Source organism: Papio anubis, chromosome 14, assembly GCF_008728515.1.
Source record: "Papio anubis isolate 15944 chromosome 14, Panubis1.0, whole genome shotgun sequence".
Classification (NCBI taxonomy): domain Eukaryota; kingdom Metazoa; phylum Chordata; class Mammalia; order Primates; family Cercopithecidae; genus Papio; species Papio anubis.
Window position 1 is genome coordinate 15,248,409 of NC_044989.1, and position 23,278 is coordinate 15,271,686.

General features: G+C 37.8%; 1 protein-coding gene across 2 annotated transcripts in view; it reads right to left on the bottom strand.

Moving 5' to 3' along the window:
• The window catches only part of NBAS (NBAS subunit of NRZ tethering complex), a 405,988-nt gene that overhangs the window by 319,349 nt on the left and 63,361 nt on the right, over window positions 1-23,278 (bottom strand). For both annotated transcript variants that reach the window (XM_021924592.2, XM_003908295.5), the window contains exon 10: window positions 6,539-6,677. In XM_021924592.2, the coding sequence (XP_021780284.2) occupies window positions 6,539-6,677 (139 nt within the window). The remainder of the gene's footprint in view (window positions 1-6,538; window positions 6,678-23,278) is intronic.

Below are 23,278 nucleotides of genomic sequence, written 5' to 3' on the forward strand. Positions count from 1 at the left end.
AATCAGTGAATAAAATAACTTAATCTAACACATGACAATTTTTGTCTTTAGGCTTAGAAACTATATTTTTTTAATGGAAAATAACATTGTTGAGGATGTAGGGAATCTGGAACCCTCATACACTATTGATGGGAACATAAAACCGTACAGTCAACATGGAAGATGTTTGGTGGTTCCTCAAAAACTTAAACATGAAACTAACATGTGACCCAGCAATTCCATCCAAGATTTATACACAAAAGAATTGAAAACAAGCATTCAAACAAATATTTGTACATGAATGTTCACAGCAACAATATTCACAATAGCCAGAACTTCTGAGTTGAAAACATTAGGGACGGCCTTGATACACATCTCCAAATACCTCCTCCAAAAAAAGTAAGAACAAGAAAGGGAGATAAATCTACACAAAAACCATGCTCTCAGCTTAGCCTGAAGATAAAATTTTATAGTAACTGTAAGCAAAAAGAAAGAAATCACCAAATCCCAGTGTGTCATCTCCATTGCTCCTGCTAAAACCTATGTCCCCACTCACCCCCACTGTGACCTGCCACAAGGTGTCGTGGTGAGCAAAAGCAAATTGAAAAACACCTGGGAAGGACAGAGGGGAGCTAGCAAAAATGGCTAAGGTCCATTTAAAACCAAAACCGCCACCAAAAAGACTAAGTCCACTCTGAGTGAAAATACTATAACAGCATCCAGGTTGATCAGACATGGCCTACAGGGAAGGGACCTAAGTGTGGGCATGATGTGAAGAGGCAGGCTTCCAAACACAGAGCTTCTGAGGGAGAAAAATGGCAAATAGGAAGAAGTGCCTTTTGCCAAAGGGGTGGCAAGGGGGAAAGGAAGCAAAGGGGCAAATGTAGTGTGCAGCAAGACAGTAGACAACCACAACATCAGAAGATCCACACCCCCTCCTGCCACCAAAACAAAACTAAAAAAATCTAGTAAGGTACATGAACTTTGCTATCTGACAAAAGAAGGCACCATTAACCTACGAATCTTGTAAAGTATTCCAATATCATAAAAATGAACAAGAAAGAGAGTCACAAACACTTTGCAGACATGAGAAGACAAAAGTCAACACGTGTCAACAAAGGGGAATTATGGCTGAAAAAACAACCATGAAGCAAAAGAAAACTTTAACATAGCACTCCAAACGGAATTAAATATAGTCAGACAAGCATTTGAGAATGTGGACAACTTGAAAAACCATCAAAAAATTCAGTAACTGAGAATAGAACTGGACAAGAAAAGTGAAAAAGAATTAATAATAAAAAGCTCAATAAATTCAGCAAAGAAATATAAGAAAAAGACAAAATTATATAAAAATTAAAGAATACAAGGTATCCAAAGGATAATTTAATAAGGGGCTTTAAAGGAAGACATGAAAACAATGAAAAAATTAAAATGAGTTAAGAAGTGAAAAGGAAATGAGATAAAAGGAAGAGGTAAAAAGAGTAAAGAAAAACTACTGGAAAGAGAATATAGTAAAAAACAGTAACATTTGGATTGCCATAGAATCTGAAGAAGATAAACAAAACCAAAGCACAGAATATTTAAACTATAATCCATGAAAACTTTACAGAAACAGAAAATGGAAAAAATAGAAACAAAAAAAACCTGAATCTACACACTAAAAGAACCAATGCATACCTAGGAAATTTAAACTCAGAATGATCAACTACAATATCCTAGGAAGCTATTAGATTTCAAAGATAAAGAAAATAAAGACCTGCAAGAAAAACTGACTAATAACATACAAAGGGTAAATAATTTGATTGCATCAGATTTTTTAAATCCCACATACAAAGCAAAACAAGAGTAGCATTTTTTAAAAGTTTAATGAAAGAAAAGGCGAACCAAGGATTTTATAGCCAGACAAGTTTTCCCTCAAATATCAAGGCTATGGCAAAACAGTTTTGAACATAAAATACAAAAACTTAAGAAACTCATCACCTATGATCCCTTCTCAAAACATACTAGGAAATAACTTCATCCAACCACAAGACTGGGAAAACTTCAGCAAAAGAACTGAGTAAGCATTTTGAAGTACATAAATAAATGACTAAGACTAACGAAAGCTGGGAAGAAAAGTAGACACCAAAGTATAAATATTATGTATGTGACAATGCAGAAATAAAACAACAAAAAAGAGAAAGAGGAAAGCAGAATAAGCTGGGTTTTGTATAAGCAATTAGTAGAAATGAAAGAATACCAAGAAAACAAACTCGTAAAATGCTGGAAGATATTGATAATATCAATAAGGATAGTTTCCATGAAATGATGGAGGCAAATCTCCATTCAAGTGAATTCAAGACAGAATGGAAGAAGAGGAATTGGAAACAAATACAGACAACTCTTGAACACTGTAAGGAAAGGAAAAGAAATGGGATGGCAGCTAGAGGGCAAAGTGGAGTCTGAAGAGTTTTTGTGAGAGGAAAAATAAAAGCATGCTATATGCTGATAAACCTAAGAGATAACAAAATTCCTGATGTAAGAGGAATATCCTTCAATTAACAAGAGTGGGAGATCTAGTGGACAAACACAGGGGTTGGCCTCAGCCGGAGCAAGGACAGTTCCTCTGTCTGGACAAAAGAAAAGTTACAGTACACAGGCACAGCTGCCGGCAGGCTGTGGGATCCTACAGAAGTATTCCTCCTGATTACTTCTATTTTTTCAGGGAAATAAGATTTCTCATGGAAATAGGACTTCAAAAAGTCTATGTTCTTTCCACAACAACCTTCTATATTGAAAAAGCAGCAGCAGTAGCAGCAATAATAAAAATTCAGTCAACTTTGTTCATTCTTACAGTTTTCCAAAATTTTGATCTTAAAAACACAGACAACAATAACACTGTAGATCATCTTACAGTTTATCAAATGCCTTTACAGTGGCAAGGGATAAGGTGGAATTCAAACACCAGCCTTCTGACTCCACAGCCTGAATCTTTCCGTTCTCCCAGCTACTGAATTCTAATCTGGTACCTGTTTTAGCTTATTGCATTTATTTGAGACATAGCTGTTCTTCCAACATGCAATGAATCCCTTGAGGGCTGCTACCAGTAATTTTATATTCTTAATACCTGAAGCAGTGATTAAACGTTGAACAAATGAATAAATAAAACTATCTCACATAGATGACACTAACATTAATTTGGAAACTTGGGTCAATGCACATATTGAATTTTGCATAGTCTGTTTTACAACCTAGCAGCCTTGTGAGAGGCTATGAGGTATGTGTCAGCAGCATTTTTCAGTCAATACCTACATCAAGACAACAGCAACCTGAAACAAACAGTAAGAGGAGGTTCAATGAGAACAATGTCTGCTGCCTGACAAAAAGAGCTAATCCCATAACCTCAAATTATTTTGAGGTAAGGGAAGGCTATGCAGAATGACTGTAAGTTTAGCTGCAAGACACAGCCACTAACATAATTAAAATACACTTGCAGCATTTCAAGAAGTTAATCATACAGCAGAGCATTCGATTTGCAATTCAATATTTTTCCCACTTATTTTGTCAGTGCTCAAGCAATTTTCTTTTAAAAGACTTCAATATCGAAGCCTCAGGCCACAAGGAGAAGGACCATACATAGCAGAGCAGATTCCAATACTTCAGTAAGGTGCAAAGGGAAAGCACAGGAGAATTCAAAGAAACCAAGGTGAAAAAACGTTCCTTGGTATGTGACTTCCCATTTGCTCATCCAAATAAACACTTGATTACACCAAACCAAAAGGGACTGTCACCACTTACCTATGTTACCTCTCCTTATATCCTCTACACGCACCAACTTTCCTTTTCTCCTCAACCCTATTTTGACAAATTTCACAGCTACGGAAAAGTTGAAATGACTGTACAAAGAAACACAAGTATACCTCTCACCTGGCTAGACCAGTTATTAACATTTTGTCACATTTGCTTTATCTCTATGTGTGTGTGTATATATGTATACAGACACACATACTTTCAATTTTTTTTTTTTTTTTTACTGAATCATTTGAAAATAAGGTGCAGACTTGGCCGGGCATGTTGGCTCAGGCCTATAATCTTAACACTTTGGGAGGCCAATGCAGGCAGATCACCTGAGGTCAGGAGTTTAAGACCAGCCTGGCCAACATAGTGAAATCCCATCTCTACTAAAATACAAAAATTAGCCAGGCATGATAGGGGGTGCCTGTAATCCCAGGTAATTGGGAGGCTGAGATGGGAGAATCGCTTGAACCCGGGAGACAGTGGTTGCAGTGAGCCAAGAAAGCTGCAGACATCATGCTTACTTTAGACAGAGCTAAGAGAAACTTCTTTAAACTCTTTCTAAGATCTGCCCCGAAACATCCTGCATATAAAACTACAAGCTGGATATGACCTAAATCAGAGAGATAAACATAGCTAAATTCCTACAGATATGAACTAATGTGTCCAATATGTACGAGTAACTTCTACCTCACTTTACTTTTTATAGATTATGGGATAATCATCACAGCAAATATTAGTGCCACTGATACGAACATAATTTGATGCAGTGGGGGGTGCAGAACAGAAATTAGAAGATCTGGCCCATCTCATGCCTCTATTTTCAGTTATTATGTTCTACTGTGCCTTGGGCTCCTTATTTGTGAAACGTGGCCAATAATACACCAACTGTTCTCCTTACTAGGTTCTGCAGAGAGAATAAAGGGCCAGTAGACTAAGTAGATGGATAATAAATAGAAGGAAAGGCATATGCACAGTACTGCATAAGCTGTTCTACACGTACAAACTGGTTTAATGTCTGGTGCCATATAAACCAGTAAGTTGACTTCATTTAAAGAAAAAGAAACTACTACTTTGTTGGGTTAAATCACAATCACACACTGCAGTATATATTAAATGCTAAAAATAAAATTCGCAGAGGATTACTATAATTGCTAAAGATTTCTTTTCAAAAGTACATCTTCATTAGTTTACTTTCAATACTAAAATCTTTAAGTTTGTTGTTTTAGAACATAATTTGAAATCAATATATTTTTAGGCAAACTAATTATCAAAATGAATGCATAACATGTTTGATTATGTTGTGTTTCAATTTAATTTCTAGATTTCTTCCCTCACTGAAAAAATATCTGAGTGCCCCCTAGGTAACATGGTAAGGCCAAGCTGCATAATTTTGACCAAGTGCTCACTTTTCTTTTCTTTTTTTTTTTTTTTGAGACAGAGTCTCACTCTGTCACCCAGGTTGGAGTGCAGCGGCAAGATCTCAGCTCACTAAAATATCTGCCTCAGATTCAAGTGATTCTCCTGCCTCAGCCTCCTGAGTAGCTGGGATTACATACAGGTGCACACCACCACGCCCAGCTAATTTTTATATTTTTAGTAGAGACGGAGTTTCACCATGTTGGTCAGTCCGGTCTCGAACTCCTGACCTTGTGATCTGCCCACCTCGGCCTCCTAAAGTGATGGGATTACAGGCATGAGCCACTGCACCCGGCCCAAGTGTTCACTTTCATACAGTTTACACAAATAACTAAGATACGTAAGACTGCAGTGTGGCCAGGAGGTAAACATAATTACTCTTTACCAATACCTAGTTTTTCATACCTTTCTGGACACACAGAAAACTATTTCCCAGGCCCCTTGAAGCTAGGGGTGCCACAATACAATAAATGAACTGTAAGTAGAACCAATGTCACTTCTGGTCTAAGACAGTAAAAATTCCAACTTTTATCCCTCCCTTCCCTTCCTAAGACCATAAACTGAGATAGTGAGAGCTCAAAAGGTCACCACTCTCCACGGATCTTTTAATCATCACTTGAAACAAGCTGCCCAGGAGAGTCATGATCTCAACAGCAGGTTTTGCCACAAAATAAGGAAAAAATCTGAACATGATAGGCCACAGAAATGTCAAGACTTTGCATTTGCTCATTTGATTGTCTGAATTATCAAAACAGAGCCTAGCCTATGCTGACTACTACAGCCTTAAGGACTGCCTGACACAAAACAGAAGCTCAATAAATAAGTATAGAATGAATGGATGGATAGATGAATAGTCCATATAAATATGGAACAATATGGAAATCTGGACTCTAATTCCACCACTTGCTAGCTGGATGACCAGGGCAACTTACTTAATTACAGCTCACTCACCACCTCATCAAACAGACTTGGGCCAGTAACAATATTTACCTCAAAGGGTTACTTAGAATTAAATGAGTTAGAGCATATAAAAAGCACTCAGAATAGTTGCCAACACATTAAAAAGCACTTAATACATGTTTACATCTAAACAAGCAAATACAAGGAATGGGACTACTGTCAGGTTGGTTTTCTAATGTCTGAAAATGTCACCACTAAAAATTATTCCAAGTTAAATACAACATGCCTCAGTTGAATTTGCTATTTGAAAGAAATAAAATTATACCAGCATTAATTCACTGTCCTCATTTAAGACGAAATTATTTCTTCCTCTATACCTTACATAGGACTTATTTATCTAAGACAAATAGCATAGTGAAATGACACACAGCAAAGTGAAGTGCCATAACTCATAACTCATACTTACCGCAGTAACCCTGTCTCCACCATTAGTAACCTGCTTGTAATACGGAGATCCTGAAAGAACTCTCCAGGCAGAAAGGCCACAGCTAGAAGCTTTTGACATGCCTACTTCAGCAGTTTCACATCCACCGACCAACAAAAGTCTAAAAAAGAGAAAAATTTTAAAAATCGATAAATTGCAAATGTAAATAAGAGCAAAACAAAGAGCAGAAACAGTCACCTTGATAAAGAAAATTTACAAAGTACTATTAATATATGTTAAACCTAGAAGGTAAATATTTCAGAGCAAACAATTAAAAGAAAACCAAACTGTTTTTCAATTTGAATTTCACCGTATACTAAGGCTTATATATTCAGGCACCTGAAACCCAGGTGGGAACATAGAAATGAAGAAAAAACTTAGGGCTGGCAACTGAATATCAAAAAAACTGTATCAACACCAATAAACGTTAATAGATGTGCAGCCTCACCCAGATACGTTATGCATTAATTATGGCAACATATCTGATGCAATGAGGGAGCCATTAACAGAATGCTAGAAAGAAATGACACCCGGGAGAGACCAAATGTGAAAGAACCACAGAGCAATAATTATACAAAAATAAGACTGGTCGGTAGTTTAGCTGCACACTATGATTGGTTCACTTTGCTGCTTGTTACACTCCATTCACAACTGGAGGCCAGTTACCAACATGGCAAACAGCCTAACATATACTAAAAGTTAAAAGACATTACTGTGTAACCACCCTAAACAAAGCTATTTAATAAAGGAACCCCAACAGTCACAATTTTTAAAGTTATGTTCAGTACTTCTGGCAGGGACCTGTATAACAGACACCATAATCATCTGTCTAAAGGAAGAAAAAAAGTCTGAAAGTTCTGTTTACCTCCTTCTTGGCCATACCCATAGAAAAACCAAATCTTGAAAAATGTATGTTTCTACATAGAAATTGAAAGGTCAAAGAAAACACTTCATAAAGTTATTTAGAGTTGGCATATCAGACTAATTCAGTTACAATTTACGTCAACTAAAGCTAACTTTAAATGTTATAAAATTATAAATATCAGTACCTCGTGACATAACACCATGAGCTCTCAATACTGAGCCTTCGAGACCAGTGACGGTGTATGCCCAAGGTAGTCAAAAGCACTATATTATTGTAGAAAGCAACACCTGGCTTCTGTTAATTTTGTTCACCTTGTATAGCAGGTCACACAATGGCCCCCAAAAGATGCCCATGTCCTAATCATTGCAGCCTGTGAGTATGTTCTATTACATGGATGTAAGGTTGTAGATGGAATTAGGGTTGCTAACCAAATGACTTGAACATAGTGAGAGTATCCTGAATTATTCAGGTGGCCCCAAAGTAATCACAAGGATCCTTAAAGGTAGAAAGAGGCAGCAGAAGAGTCAATGTCAGAGTAATGTAATGTGACACTCAACTGGCCACCACTGGATTTGAAGGTAGAAGAGGCCACAAGCCAAGGAATCTGGGCAGCTTCTAGAAGCCGGAAAAGGCAACAAAATAGATTCTCCCCAAGCCTCCAGAAAAGAACACAGCCCTGAGGATATGTTTAATTTTAGCCCAGTGAGATCCATTTCAGACTTCTGATCTCCAGGACTGCAGGGTAAGTTTGTGTTATATCACCAAGTTTGTTATTCATAGAAAATGAATATATACCTTTTTTCCTTCCTAGTCCCAAAACTGAGATGACCTGTCACACTCTAATGCCACCAAAAGCCCTCTTCACATCTGACTACTCACTTTCTAAAGTGTTTCTGAACTAAGCTAATAATAACAATTAAAGAACTCATCTCTACCATATACTCTTAGATCCAGATTTTTCAAAACCGTACAAAATCCTTCTAGATTTAATTATGAAGTGTAGCCCAACTCAAAATCTCAAAATCCATAAAGTAATTTAAATGCACTTTCTTCGCAGAAACACAACTTGAGCCTTCACACAAAGCCTTTTCCCTACTGCCTTTATATGTGGCTCTAACAAATTTTCATCTCAGCAAATCAGAAGCAAAAAACTTTGAGATGATGCCTTGAAGCAACCTATTTGGGCTGTTCCTACCCTAAGCAAATCCTTAGAGCTAACAAGTAATTAACCCTGCTCACCAGCACAAAAGAGATTGTGGTCCCAAGTCTGGCTAGTAGTATAAGTATTACTTGCCCAGAGCATTCATTCTCCTCAAATGAATCTATTACAGTAAACTATTTCCCAAAAAAAGGGGGGATATATCTAGTGCAGATAAAATCATATTATCCCTCAGAATCTAACTCTCAATTTGGAGAAAATATTGATGAAAAAAGAAAAATAAACAACACTACAAAGATGCAATCAACAAAAACTAGACAGTGAGAAACTAAAAAATAAATGGCCTGAGTTTTCTTTCAGAACCCACATACACAAAATCAAAGCAAAAGAGCAACAGATAGAAGGAGGAAATGGAGAGCAGATCAATGAATTAAAAGAAAACACAGGCTGGGTGCAGTGGCTCATGTCTGGGAAGGGTGGATAGGGAAATGGCTGGGTATACAGGTAAAATGAGACTGGCCATGAGCTGACTGTTGAAACTGAGTAACAGACACTAAGGAGTCAGTACACTATTCTACTTTTATACATGCTTCAAATTTTACATAAATTTCTTTCTCAAAAGTCCATTTGATAGGAAAAAATCCTCTGAATAAACAGAAACAAAAGGGGTAATTTGGAATATCCAAAGTTCAGAATTTAATCACAATGTTTTTTCAATCCGAAAACATGTGATTCCTAAAACATACCTTTAAAAACTAGTAACCTCTATTTGAAAAAAAAAAATCACTATTTGAGAATTCAATAAATTCCCAAAAGGCCACTGTAAAACAGTTCCTTGATAACTGAAATAACGTCACTTTGATCAATGTCCAATGTATATATTTGTGTTAAAAACATATAATAAACATTAATCTATTTATAATACATAATTTCTACTAATTAAATTTATGTTAACATATGTATGAAACTTTAAGTTGGCTGACTACTGAAGGAGTTACAGACCTAAGTGATAATCCAGATTTTTTATGTCCTGGGTATTGGAAGACACTTCCTCTCTATGAATTCTGATAAGTAGTATAGCCATGCATAGATTAAATTGGCTACAAAACATTAAGATCCCCTGAGAACAAAAGGGATTCAGTATCTGTTCCCAGCCTTTCCTCCATTCATGCCAGACTGAAGAATAAGTAGGAAAGCAGCAGAATGATGAAACAAATCATGTGCTGTTCCAATCAGACAGATAGCAGCTTTAGGACACTGATGCTCCAGCTCTAAGAATGCATATGTGTTCACACATCCAAGTAGGCACGGGTGCTCAAGTATGTTTAAAGGGGAAGAAATGGAGATAACTGAATCAACATCTTCACAAAACAGGCAACTGGCAGCTGCTGAGTGCAGGGCAATGTGCAGAGCACTGAGTGTACAAAGATGAACAAGGCATGCTCTCTGCATTTAAAAGCTCACTCTCTAAAACACACACACACAAAAGGAAGAACACATGGGAGCATGAAATTATTGGCACAAAAGATGACAGACCACTCTGAAGATGATAAGCCAATCTAAATCTACGAAACGGTTTTTCTTTAGTTATACATGCCAAGGGGCCAGCCTGGGAAACATGTCTCCACAACAAATATAAAAATTAGCTGGGCATAGCAGTGCATGCCTGTAGTCCCAGCTACCTGGAAGGCAGAGGCTGCAGTAAGCCAAGATCGAGGCACCACTTCAGCTTAAGTGATAGAGTAAGACTTTCTCAAAACAAACAAACAAAATCCCCAAGGGGTATCAACCCCAATTCAGACTCCATTACTTTATTATTTAATAAGATGCACAATGTTGACTAGAACTAATCTACAAGTGATTAAGAAAGTAAAAGTAAAAGCAGGCTTATGGTGATGACTGGCCAAATAAACATGCTCCATCATGATTACAGTGTTCAGAACAGCTTCCAGGGCAACAGTGGCCAGAAGTGAGGAGAAATAAAGTTCCACTGGTAAAACCATGTAACTTTAAAAAATGTCAGTCGATGGGAAAGAGAAGAGTCTGAAAGTCAGCACAATATACCCAATATATGTTTGCTGAGGGGCTGTGAACTGAATGTCCACATTTCTCATTAGGAGGCACAGAGTGAAGAGGGTACAAAGACACCCATCTTCTCACTGCTTGTCCTCACTGTACGTTTCAGCAGTAAGATATGACGAGATAAGGTGGGGAGAAGGGAAGGGTCATGGCAATGGAGGCAGGGAAAGTTGGAGTCACACTGATTAAAATGGACAAGACAATGCTAAGCCAAGAATTTGCTATTTTTAAAGAAATATTGAGAAGAAAATTTCATGCTTGTAACAATTATAAGAGGTGAATGAAGAGGGAGAGATACTATCTCCTTTGGTGGATATTTTTAAAACACCAATTCCTCTTAATTTACAAATTGAATGCAATTTCACATAAAATCCTGTAAGAATTTTTCATGGAATTGAACACACTGATTTAATGAAACTAGAAAAACACAGAATTCCCATGGGAAAACAAAAGTTCTAAGAAGAGCCAACTCAGTTCATGCTGATCAATCTTTCACTTATGAGCTGGGCTTTGTGCATCTTGACCTGTAAACATTTTCCTGCCCTGCCATCATTAAGACAATCTCGCTCGAATTTGACCATATTAAAATTTAAAACTTCCATTCATAAAATGAACACCGGGCCTGTAATCCCAGCACTTTGGGAAGCCCAGGTGGGCGGATCACCTGAGCTCAAGAGTTTGAGACCACCCTGGGCAACATGGTGAAACCCCATCTCTACTAAAATACAAAAAATTATCTGGGCGTGGTGGCGTGCACCTGTAGTCCCAGCTACCTGGGAGACTGAGGCACCAGAATCGCTTGAGCCTGGGAGGCAGAGATCGCTCCACTGCACTCCAGCTTGGGCTACAGAGTAAGACTCCATCTCAAAAAAAAAAAAAAAATGAAGCCTGGGAGAAGTTATTTACAACACATAGAACTAACAAAGTATTAGTAGTATCAGTAAGCAGAATTTATAAAGATGTCCAAAAGAAAAGTAGAAAAATGATAAGCAACAGCAAATCGCAAAAAAAGAAATCCAAAAGCCAATAATGCAAATTAAAACAACACAGATTTACACCAATCACCCTCTAGAATGTTCAGGGACCTAGCAACCCTTATAAACTACTGGAGAGATTGCAAATTGAATCAATCAAAGGAGCAACTTGACAATATCAAATAAATGCACACAACCAACTACCCCACAAACTCTGCTCTAAGGAAACTATAGAGAAATTCTCTAGATCCTTGAGGAATCGCCATACTGTTTTCCATAATGGTTGAACTAGTTTACAATCCCACCAACAGTGTAAAAGTGTTCCTATTTCTCCACATCCTCTCCAGCACCTGTTGTTTCCTGACTTTTTAATGATCGCCATTCTAACTGGTGTGAGATGGTATCTCATTGTGGTTTTGATTTGCATTTCTCTGATGGCCAGTGATGATGAGCATTTTTTCATGCGTCTGTTGGCTGTATGAATGTCTTCTTTTGAGAAATGTCTGTTCATATCCTTTGCCCACTTTTTGATGGGGTTGTTTGTTTTTTTCTTGTAAATTTGTTTGAGTTCTTTGTAGGTTCTGGATATTAGCCCTTTGTCAGATGAGTAGATTGCAAAAATTTTCTCCCATTCTGTAGGTTGCCTGTTCACTCTGATGGTAGTTTCTTTTGCTGTGCAGAAGCTCTTTAGTTTAATTAGATCCCATTTGTCACATGTATGTTTATTGCAGCACTATTCACAATAGCAAAGACTTGGAATCAACCCAAATGTCCATCAGTGACAGATTGGATTAAGAAAATGTGGCACATATACACCATGGAATACTATGCAGCCATAAAAAAGGATGAGTTTGTGTCCTTTGTAGGGACATGGATGCAGCTGGAAACCATCTTCATTCTTAGCAAAACTATCATAAGAAACAGAAAAACTAAACAATCTGCATACCTCACCTATAGGTGGGAACTGAACAATGAGATCTCACTTTGACTCAGGGAAGGGCCATCACACACCGGGCCTATCACTCATGGGAGGGAGGGGGAGGGATCAGACTGGGAGTTATAATCTGATGTAAATGACGAGCTGATGGTGCAGCACTCAACATGGCATAAGTTATACATATGTAATAAACTCCATCGCTATACATCTACCCTCATAACTTTAAAGTATATTAAAAAAAAAAAGAGAAAAAAAAAAGAAATTCTCGCATGGGTATATTCATCTTTTGGCCAAAAAAAAAAAAGTTTAGTGTGAAACTTGTTTTGTTTTTTACTTTTATTTTAGGTTTAGGGGTATATGTGCAGGGTTTTTATATGGGTAAATTGTGTGTCGCAGGGGTTTGCTGTACAGATTATTTTTTCACCCAGGTAACAAGCCTAGTACTCAATAGGTAGTTTTTTGATCCTCACAGCACTATTTATAATGCTGAAAATTATGACAGCTGCTTCCAGAGGGGAGAAAGTGAGACAAAAGAATGGAAGTAGGGAATGTTGTTTGTATTACTGTCTCTGATATTTATATATCTTTGTGTAGTATACACACATGTACATGTACATCTTAGGTCAAAGAAAGACACATTTAACATTTGTTAATTGCATGTAGTAGGTACATAGGTTTACAGATGCTCCTTGACTTATGATCAGGTAACCAATAAGCCTATTGTAAATGGAAAATACTGTAAATGAAAACTGGGTGTTTTATACATGTGATGGGATGTCAAAACACACAACACAATATCCAAAAAATGCTGGCAACACAGTATATAGAGTATTGTTTGCTTGCCTCATGATCTGATCACATTACCCTCGTGGTTGCATGGCAGACTGGGAGCTTTAGTTCACTGCGATACCCAGCATCACGAGAGTATCCCACACGTACTGCTAACCCAGGAAAAGATCAAAATGCTAAGTACAGTTTCTACTGAATGTGTATTGCTTCTGCACCACCATAAAGTGGAAAAGTCTTAAGTTAAAAAAATTGCAAGTTGGGGACCATCTGTATATTATATTATTCTCTGTACTTCTCCTTCTCTCTCCCTTTTTTTTTTAACTTAAAAAGAAGAACATCAAGATACAATATCCCAAATTATGCACATAAATTTCTCTAGTTAATGAAGTCTAGGGGAAAAAAAAAACAGTGAATTGGCTTTAACACATTGCATCAACCCACAAGTCTAGAGAAATACTGAAAAGGAAATTATCATATAATGTGCCTTGTGATATTTTGAGGTTGTGTATGGGACTGGGACTTACTACTAAAATAGTTATTAGATTTTTTAAGAAATTTAGTCTATAGAAGCTAACACTGTAGCAAATAATTTATATCATTAATGTTACTTGCTTTTGCATTAAATTCCTCCACCTAGAATATTTACATGCAATGGTAACCATTAGATCCTTAAATATACAGAATATTTATTTGACTTTTAAGTGCTTAATTTCAAAATAACATTTTGAAGCAAATATTTTCAAATTATCCTATGAAGATACAGTAAAATGGAATTTTTATAATACAAAGTAAATCCTCTACACTAAAGCACATGACATGGGAATTAGCAAAACTTTACTTCCCCTCAACAAAAACAAGAGAGAAAGAGAAAGAAAAAGATTATCTTTCCCAATAATCTTTGTCTTAGTCCATTTTCACGCTGCTGATAAAGACATACCCGAGACAGGGCAATTTACAAAAGAAAGAGTTTTATTGGACTTACAGCTCCACATGGCTGGGGAGGCCTCATGATCATGGTGGAAGGCGAGGAGGAGCAAGTCACATCTTATGTCGACGGCAGCAGGCAAAGAGAGCTTGTGCAGAGAAACTCCCATTTTTTTAAAACCATCAGATCTCATGAGCCCCATTCACTATCACGAGAAGAGCATGGGAAAGACCCACCCCCACGATTCAATCATCTCCCACCAGGTCCCTCCCATAACACGTGGAAATTATGGGAGCTACAAGGTGAGATTTGGGTGGGGACACAGAGCCAAGTCATACTAATCTTCAACCTCAAATTTTATGGAAAATAGCAGGAAAATGATGGGTCTAGAATCAGGAGTATCAAGTTCAACTAACCTTTGCTCAAAAGAAACTACATAATCTTGAGACATTCCTTTCACGCCATTAACATTTACTAAACTGTGTATAACCAATGAGGAATATGCTAAGCCCCTGAAGAAACCTCTTAGTAAACTACTTCTAATTTTTTGGAAATCAATGTTGAGCATAACTCTTAACTCTCACTTTTGTCCAGTACCACATATGGTGTGCCGGTTAGGGGGCCTGCATTCTTTCTGTACCTTCCTTTTCTCAAACAGCCAGGGATATGCATTCATATAGAGGAATAAATATGAGCAGAGTCCACCACAAGTAAAATAACCAGTAAGCACTGACCACTACTGCACAAGACCTCTTCAGAAACCTTTCAGTTAGGTACAAAAGCAGCCTAAAAGACACATTAACTGCACGGAGGAAGAAGTCAAAGAAGGCTGCACAGCATAGCACCAGTAAAAGGTTCATCCATTAAACAATTTCCCAGACAGATAAAGGGGTTAGGTAAAGAGCGTTCTAAGCCAAGGGCATTCTAAACCAACATGATGTACAAGAACACAGAGATGAGTTTGTAAATGGTGTGTTCAAAGAACTATAAGAACTGCAATGAGTGCTTCCAGCCTCTAAAGGACAAGTGGGAAATAACAGGGCAGAAGGTTCCAATAGGTCCTTAACAGTACAAATATTCTGTCTTGCTAACTTCCTGGGCAAGAAGTTAATCATGCTCTACCTTCTATCACATAACAGTCATTTAAATCATACCTCCATTACTACACTTGGAGCCATTTGGGTGCAGACACTGTGTCTAATTCATTGTTGTATCCTTTAGAGCATTTACTACGGTTGTTTCAAAAGACACATCTCTCTGGGCACTAAGTGCCAAGAACTACGGTGCCACAAAGATAAATAAGACATAGTCCTTGTCCTTGTCTTAACTTCTCTAGGCTTCATTTCTCTCACCTGAGAAATGAAGAGGTTGAACCAAATGATGGATGAACTCTTTTCCAGCTCTAAAATTCTAAGAGTCAAAAACTCAAAGCAGGAACACAGGTATCGGACAACAAAAACAAACTGTGACTGACGGAGTGAAAAAACCTAAGGAGGAGTGAATTAAAGGAGCAAGATTAAAGGTAGAGGCCAGAGAAGAACAGGGGGCGGTATCACAGACGTGACCAGGGCAACACGAGAAAAGGCAAGTACGGGCAGAATGCAAGCCCCTAAGCAGCCGACTATACGTGATACTGACGAACTGTGAAAGTTAGTGGATACAGACATACAGTTAGATAAAGGAGTAAGTTCTGGTGTTTGATAGCATAGTAGGGTGACTATAGTTAATAATAATTTATCATATATTTCAAAATAGCTAGAAGAGATTTGAAATGTTCCCAACACAAAGAAATGGCAAATGTTTAGGTGATGGAGATCCTAAATACCCTGATCTGATCATTACACATTGTATACATATATTAAGATACCATAGTATCTTACGTAGCAATTTAAATTTTTTAATTAACAAAAAAAGTTACACTAAAAATTGGTGCAAGAATTATTATAAATGGCTTATTAAGAAGGCTCTTCCATCTAATAAATGTTGGAAAAATCTGCCATCTAGTGGCTTAAAACTCCTTAAAACCAAGGAAGGAATCTGTCCAATGACCAGTAACCAATAAAGAAAAAGAAAGAAAATACTCCCCATATCCCATTTAAAACTGCCTTAACCACACTTGGCAAAGTAAGGGCCCAAAAAACGTCATCTATCAATTCACAGCTAGAAGACGTAACTCTTGGGAAAACTGAAATGTTCTCAATATTAATTCATTGTGGTATATCCTAAACATTCTTTACTACAAAAATCTTGCTAGCTCAATATTTTAAACTCTGCTTATCCTTATTTATTATGGTATTTATAAGAAGAAAGCATATATAATCATGACACTTTATATCAGCAGTTCTCAGATATAACATAAGCCTCAGAATCACCTAAAAGGCTTGTTAAAATAGATTACTGGGCCACCACTCTGCAGCATCTGAATCAGGAAGTCTAGCATAGACTCCAATAATTTGCATTTCTCTATTTTTTTTTTTTAAATTTTTGAGACTGGGTCTCACTCTATCACCCAAGCTGGAGTGCAGTGGTGGCACAATCACAGCTCACTACAGTGTACCTCCCAGGTTCAAGTGATCTTCGCACCCTCAGCCTCCCAAGTAGTTGGGAATACAGGCACGTGCGTGCCTGGCTAATTTTTTTCTTTTTTTAATCTTTTGTAGAAACAGGGATCTCCCTATGTAGCCCAGGCTGGTCTCAAACTCCTAGGTGCAAGTGACCTTCCTGCCTCGGCCTCCCAAAGTGCTGGGATTACAGGCATGAGCCACTGTAACCAGCCAAGAATTTGCATTTCTAACCATTTCCCCAGTTATTCTGATGATGCTGGTCAGGGACCACACTTTGAGAACCACTGCTTTACTTTATGTTTGAATCCGTTATCTGATCTCTAGAAGATACACTTTACTATAGGTCAAATTATGATGCATCCGACTATTTAGTCAACATGTGCTTAAGAATAATCACAGAAAACTGATTATATTGAATGATTAATTATTAAAGATAAAATTTGGGAATTTTTCCTGGACTTCTTAGTTCATTAATGAAATCATTACCTGGCAATTTGATGACTGTGCATCATATTTAAAACTGAGTGGTACTCAGTTATAAATTGTTTTTTTTTTTTTTTTGAGATGGAGTCTCGCTCTGTCGCCCAGGCTGGAGTGCAGTGGCCGGATCTCGGCTCACCGCAAGCTCCGCCTCCCGGGTTCACGCCATTCTCCTGCCTCAGCCTCCCGAGCAGCTGGGACTACAGACGCCCGCCACCTCGCCTAGCTAGTTTTTTGTATTTTTTAGTAGAGGCGGGGTTTCATTGTGTTAGCCAGGATGGTCTCGATCTCCTGATCTCGTGATTCGCCCGTCTCGGCCTCCCAAAGTGCTGGGATTACAGGCTTGAGCCACCGCGCCCGGCCCAATTATAAATTTTTTAAAATACAATTTAGAGTTTAGAATCAAGAAGTATGGAAAGGCCAGGCACAGTGACTTACATATGTAATTCCAGCAGTTTGGGAGGCCCAGGCAGGAAGCTCACTTAAAGTCAGGAGTTAGAGACCAGCTTGAGCAACATGGCAAGACCCCATTGCCTCAAAAATTTAAAAATTAGCTGGGTGTTGTGACACATACCTGTAGTCCCAGTTACTCAGAAGGCTGAGGAGGGAGGATCGCTTGAGTCCAGGAGGTAGAAGCTGCAGCAAGCCAGGATCACATATATCACTACACTCAAATATGAAGGATAGGGCGAGACCCTGTCTCAAAAAAAAGAACTACAAAAAAATCTACGAAGTTCAACACTCCTTACTTTCTACCTCCCAAACAGAACTAGACCCACACTCAGACAGATTGTTGGATGACATAAAACAGGGGCCAGAAAACATTTTGTGTAAAAGGCTAGATTATAAATATTTTAGGCTCTGTGGGCCATATGGTCTCTCACAACTACTAGTTTATGTCAGAGCATGAAAAAAAACCAGACAATATGTAAAACAAAAAGAAGTGTGGCTATGTTCCTATAAATCTTTCTTTATAAACACTGAAATTTGAATTTCATATAATTTTCATGTATGATAAAATATTCTTTTGAGGTTTTTTTCAACAATTTAAAAAATATAAAATCTATGCTTAGAAACAGGCCACATTTGGCCCACAGGCCAGAGTTTGCCAGAGAAAAGCTTACTGGGCATGGGAATCAAAGACATGAATTTACCACTGAACAGTCATGCCATCTTAGGAAAGTTTCTTAAGCTCTAGGAGCTTAGGTTTCTCTACACACACAAGAGCAGTTATGAAACCATCTCATACTGTGATGAGTAGGATTCAGCATATATAAGTATCTGGTCATCAGTAAAGGCTCTATAAAGTTAATTTCATCTATTATAATCTTCAATTGAAGTCAATTCAATGTCAATTCAGAAAGTGTCTAAAACTTGCAAAGTGCTAAGCTAGCAGTGTAGGAAATATTGTGTGATGAAATCAAGTATTCCCTGCCCTCATGGAGTTTACAATCTTATGGCATTACTATATCATTAACTGACCGCAATCTTAACACTACCTTCTTTGACCCAGCTGGCGGAGGTGATCCCATCTTACAGAAACATCTATTCTGATTCTTTGGTCACCCTGAAGAGGCGTGACCAAAGAATCACTTGTGAAATTACAGTGAGACTGTAATTTCACCAAAGAAAAGTCTGGAAAAACCCTTCCATTCATACAGTTGCTCCACCTAGCTCTTACATTTTAATTCTTCCAAAGTCAGGCTTTCATTTATTTACTGAGAAATATTTATTGAGCACCAACTATGTGCCAAGCCCTAGTCTAAAAGCTGAAAATAGAGCCGTAAATAACACAGATGAAGTTTCTGCTTTCATGGAAATTACATTCTAGTGTATTAGTATTGCTTTCTCTCTTTATATGCTTTGACAAAGTCAAGTATATTTAACAATTTAACCAAAATCTACTGACAAGTACTCCATGCGAAGCACCGTGCTGCTGAGACTAATGATACAGTTCTAAGACAGGGTTTTTGGCTTTAAAAACAACAATGACATTCTGAGAAATACAGAAATTTACACATGCCTAGAGTTATCTAGACCAGGGGCCAGCAAACTCCAGTCCCTCAAATCAAATTTAGCCCACCATCGATTTTTGTAAATAAAGCTTTATGGAACACAGCCACACTGTGAATTTTATATGTTGTCATGTCTGCTTTCACACTACAAGAGGAGAGTTAAGCAGTTATAGCAGAGACCATATGGCCCGCACAGTCTAAAATATTTACAAACTGCCCCTTTACAGGAAGTGTGCTGACCGCTGGCATGGAGCAAAGAAAACATGAGAGGGTGTAATAGGAAGCTAGACAGACGAAAGGCCAAGCTACAAAAGGCCTTTAATACTAATCTAAGAAGCGATATCTCTATCCCAAGGGCTAAAGGAAATCAGAGAAGGATTTCTAAGTAGAGAAGTAAATGATCAGAGTTGTATTTTAAGACCTGTAATTCTTTCTAACCACAGAAATGAAAAGAAATTAGAGGAAGAGGAAACAACTTGATAAGTAAATTGGGTCAGAAGTAACGAGGGTCTGAATTATAAGGATGGCACTAGAAATGGGGAGGAGGAGGCATACTAAAGAAGCAGAATCAACAAGGCTTGAAGATCATAAGAACGAGTTGAGAATTATCTAACATAAATCTCAAATTCTGGCCTGGTGGAAATATTATACATCAAGATATGGGAATACATGAGAAGAAGCAGGTTTGAAGGAGGAAAATTACGAACACAGAATATAATAAGTACAAGGTACTTGTGAGCTATCCAGGAAAAGATGTTCAGTAAGCGAGTGAATAAGCAGCTTTGTGGCCTAGGAGTACCTTCTGGGATGCAGACTTAGAAGGTATTACATATGCATTTAAGTAGTTAAAAACCACTAGGTCTGAATAAGGCTGCCTATAAAAATATATAGAATAGGTAAGGGAAAAAATATGGCCAAAAGATTCCATTAAAATACTATGAGAATTGATAACCAAGTTTAATGTAGGAGCAATACACAGCTGACCCCTGAATACCACAGGGTTACGGGTGCCAGCCCCCAAGCAGGCAAAATCCATGTATAACTTTTGACTGCCCCAAAATTTAACTACTAATAGGCTAATGTTGACCCAAGCCTTACTGATAACAAAAACAGTCTATTAACACATATTTTATAGGTATTACATACTGTATTCTTACAGTAAAGTAAGCTAAAGAAATGAAAATGTTATTAAGAAAAAATCCTAAGATTAAATACATTTACAGTACTGTACTGTATTTATCAATGCTGTATGTTTACATAGTCTGTTTATAAGATCAATCATCTGTCTGAAAGGGTGCACACCACAGCTGTAGATTCAACCTGTGGCACATATCGAGCGATTCAACTTTTTCTTGTCATGTCGTGACTTCTCCCTGCTTCCTGGGAGCACTTCCAGCATCACTAGTGGGACTTCATATGGGTCCCATGGCATTATTCAAGGTTTACAGTACCGCACTAAACACTATGAAAAATACACGAGAACCTCGAGAGATTACTTTTTACTGTGATACACGATTTCCTGGAGACTAACTGCTCACTTGGAGATGATTAGCACCATGCAACATTTTAAGTGGGTACTTGCAATGCAAGCTCACTGCAACAGCAACAGGTGGCTACAAAATTATTACCATAGTACAGTATTACCACAGCTACTTTATGCAGTTATTATTTAACACTACATCTTTATGATTGTTTACATTTCTCTTGACTGTGAATGTCGCCATAGACGGTCTGTAAGTTTTGATAAATGTTATTTTTTTATAATAGATCTGTGTATATTACATGGTAATAAAATAGAATTATATCTGCATATACTTTATGCATTCATGACATATCTAATTTTTTCTCAATATTTTTGATACTTCCAAGGTATGTGGTTCATCTGCAAGTTTCTTCATGTTGTTGCCAATCTTCAAAAAAACATTTCTAATATATTTATTGAAAAAAATCTGTGTGTAAGTGGACCCATGCAGTAGAACCCTGTGTCGTTCAAGGATCAGCTGTACAGGCAGCATTCCGCATCCATGGGTTCTGCATACGGGGATTCAACCAACCACAGATGAAAAATATTCAGAAAAAAAAGGGATGGTTGTATCTGTACTGAACATGTATAGACTTTTTTTCTTGTCATTCTCTAAACAATACAGTATGACAACTATTTATAGAGCACTTACATTGGATGAGATATTATACATAGTCTAGAGACGACGTGAAATACACAGGAGGATGTGCATAGATTATATGCAAATACTACGCCATTTCACATCCAGGACTTGAGCATTTGTGGATTTTGGTCTCCAGGAGGGGTCCTAGAACCCAGCCTCCACAGATTCCAAGGAATGACTGTGCAAAAATAAACTGTAATTCTATAGGCCAGGTGCAGTGGCTCATGCCTGTAATCCCAACACTTTGGGAGGCCAAGATGGGCGAATCACCGGAGGTTAGGAGTTCGAGACCACCTTGGCCTACATGGTGAAACCCTGTCTCTATTAAACATACAAAAATTAGCTGGGTGTGGTGGTAGACGCCTGTAATCCCAGCGACTCAAGAAGCTGAGGCAGGAGAATCACTTGAACCTGGGAGACAAAGGTTGCAGTGAGCCGAGATCACGCCATTGCACTCTAGCCTGGGGAACAGAGCGAGATTCTGTCTCCAAATAAATAAATAAATAAATAAACTGTATTTCTATCTACTAGTAGTGAACAGTGAAAAAAAGCTAACTAAGGTAGGAAATATATCTCGAACTTCAGACGCTAGCATACCTCTTTCAAATGATTTTTTGGTATATTAAAGGTATCATTTACATCATCTTTTTATTTGTTCATTTATTTAAAGTTAGCACATAAAAGCTAAACAACTGTGCTTTATCATAACCACTACTCTGTGACACCACAGATTTTTTACACAAATTAAAAACATTTGTGCATGTAAAATGTAAAGCCATCATGTTGCCGTATTTGGGAGATACACGGTGAATGGAAAAAGATAAAATAATACCTGAAACGGAGTGACTTCCTGACTGCCAAGATGATGGTAGTGGTTCCTAACTGTGATATGGGGTGCAAGATGCCCCACACAGGTTTTGCAAAGGTAGATATTCTTGAGTAAATGTGATGATATAGATAGTGTGCACTTATTACATGTCCCGGTTCAAACTGGGGTAGGAGTAGGGGGAGAGCTGGCAGCATCATATAAGCATCATATATGTGGTTTTGTAAAATATATGTATGCAAATATTATCTAGCTATGAATACATATAAAAACAAATACATGTGTCAATTAGAAGATTCTTGGCAAAAGGAATTTAAGTATAAAGTTCTACTGGTAAGGCTCTCCTTGCGGTAGACATGGAAAATCTAGGTACTTCAGCTAAATGTCAATACTATAACACTACTTTTGCTGTCTGTGCTTACTAAACAAACTTCTGATTACAATTGGGATTCCCACATAGGTCTATCAAGACAAGTTTCCTGGTCCATTTTATAGTTTTCAAAATAAAGTATTATATTGGCTCACGGATGCTTTTTTCTTTACATAAATCTTTTGAGCTACGTTAGCCCCTAAGTGTGATGTCCTCTCTGCACATTGACAAATTCAGCTTTCTGGGTCTTTGAAGTTTTCTGGATTAGAGTAACCTCGCTAAAGAGAAAACTGTTTCTCTCTGAGCATGAAATCTTGATGGCATGAACTTGTGTTTTACTCATGTTTGTCACCCCTACCTGCAACAAGTGCCTTAGTGGTCTGACTGGCATGTTGTAGGCTTCCAAGGAAGTCAGAATAAACACACATGCATATACATGCTCACCCCATGCAGACAGACAAGAGAAGATGGATATCCAGTTCTGCTACTTCTAAACCTGTGTCAACCATCAATCTTAGCTCCTTATGGGCCCAGGCCTGGCCTCACAGTACTTCTTCGCCCAGTTTTTTAGGCA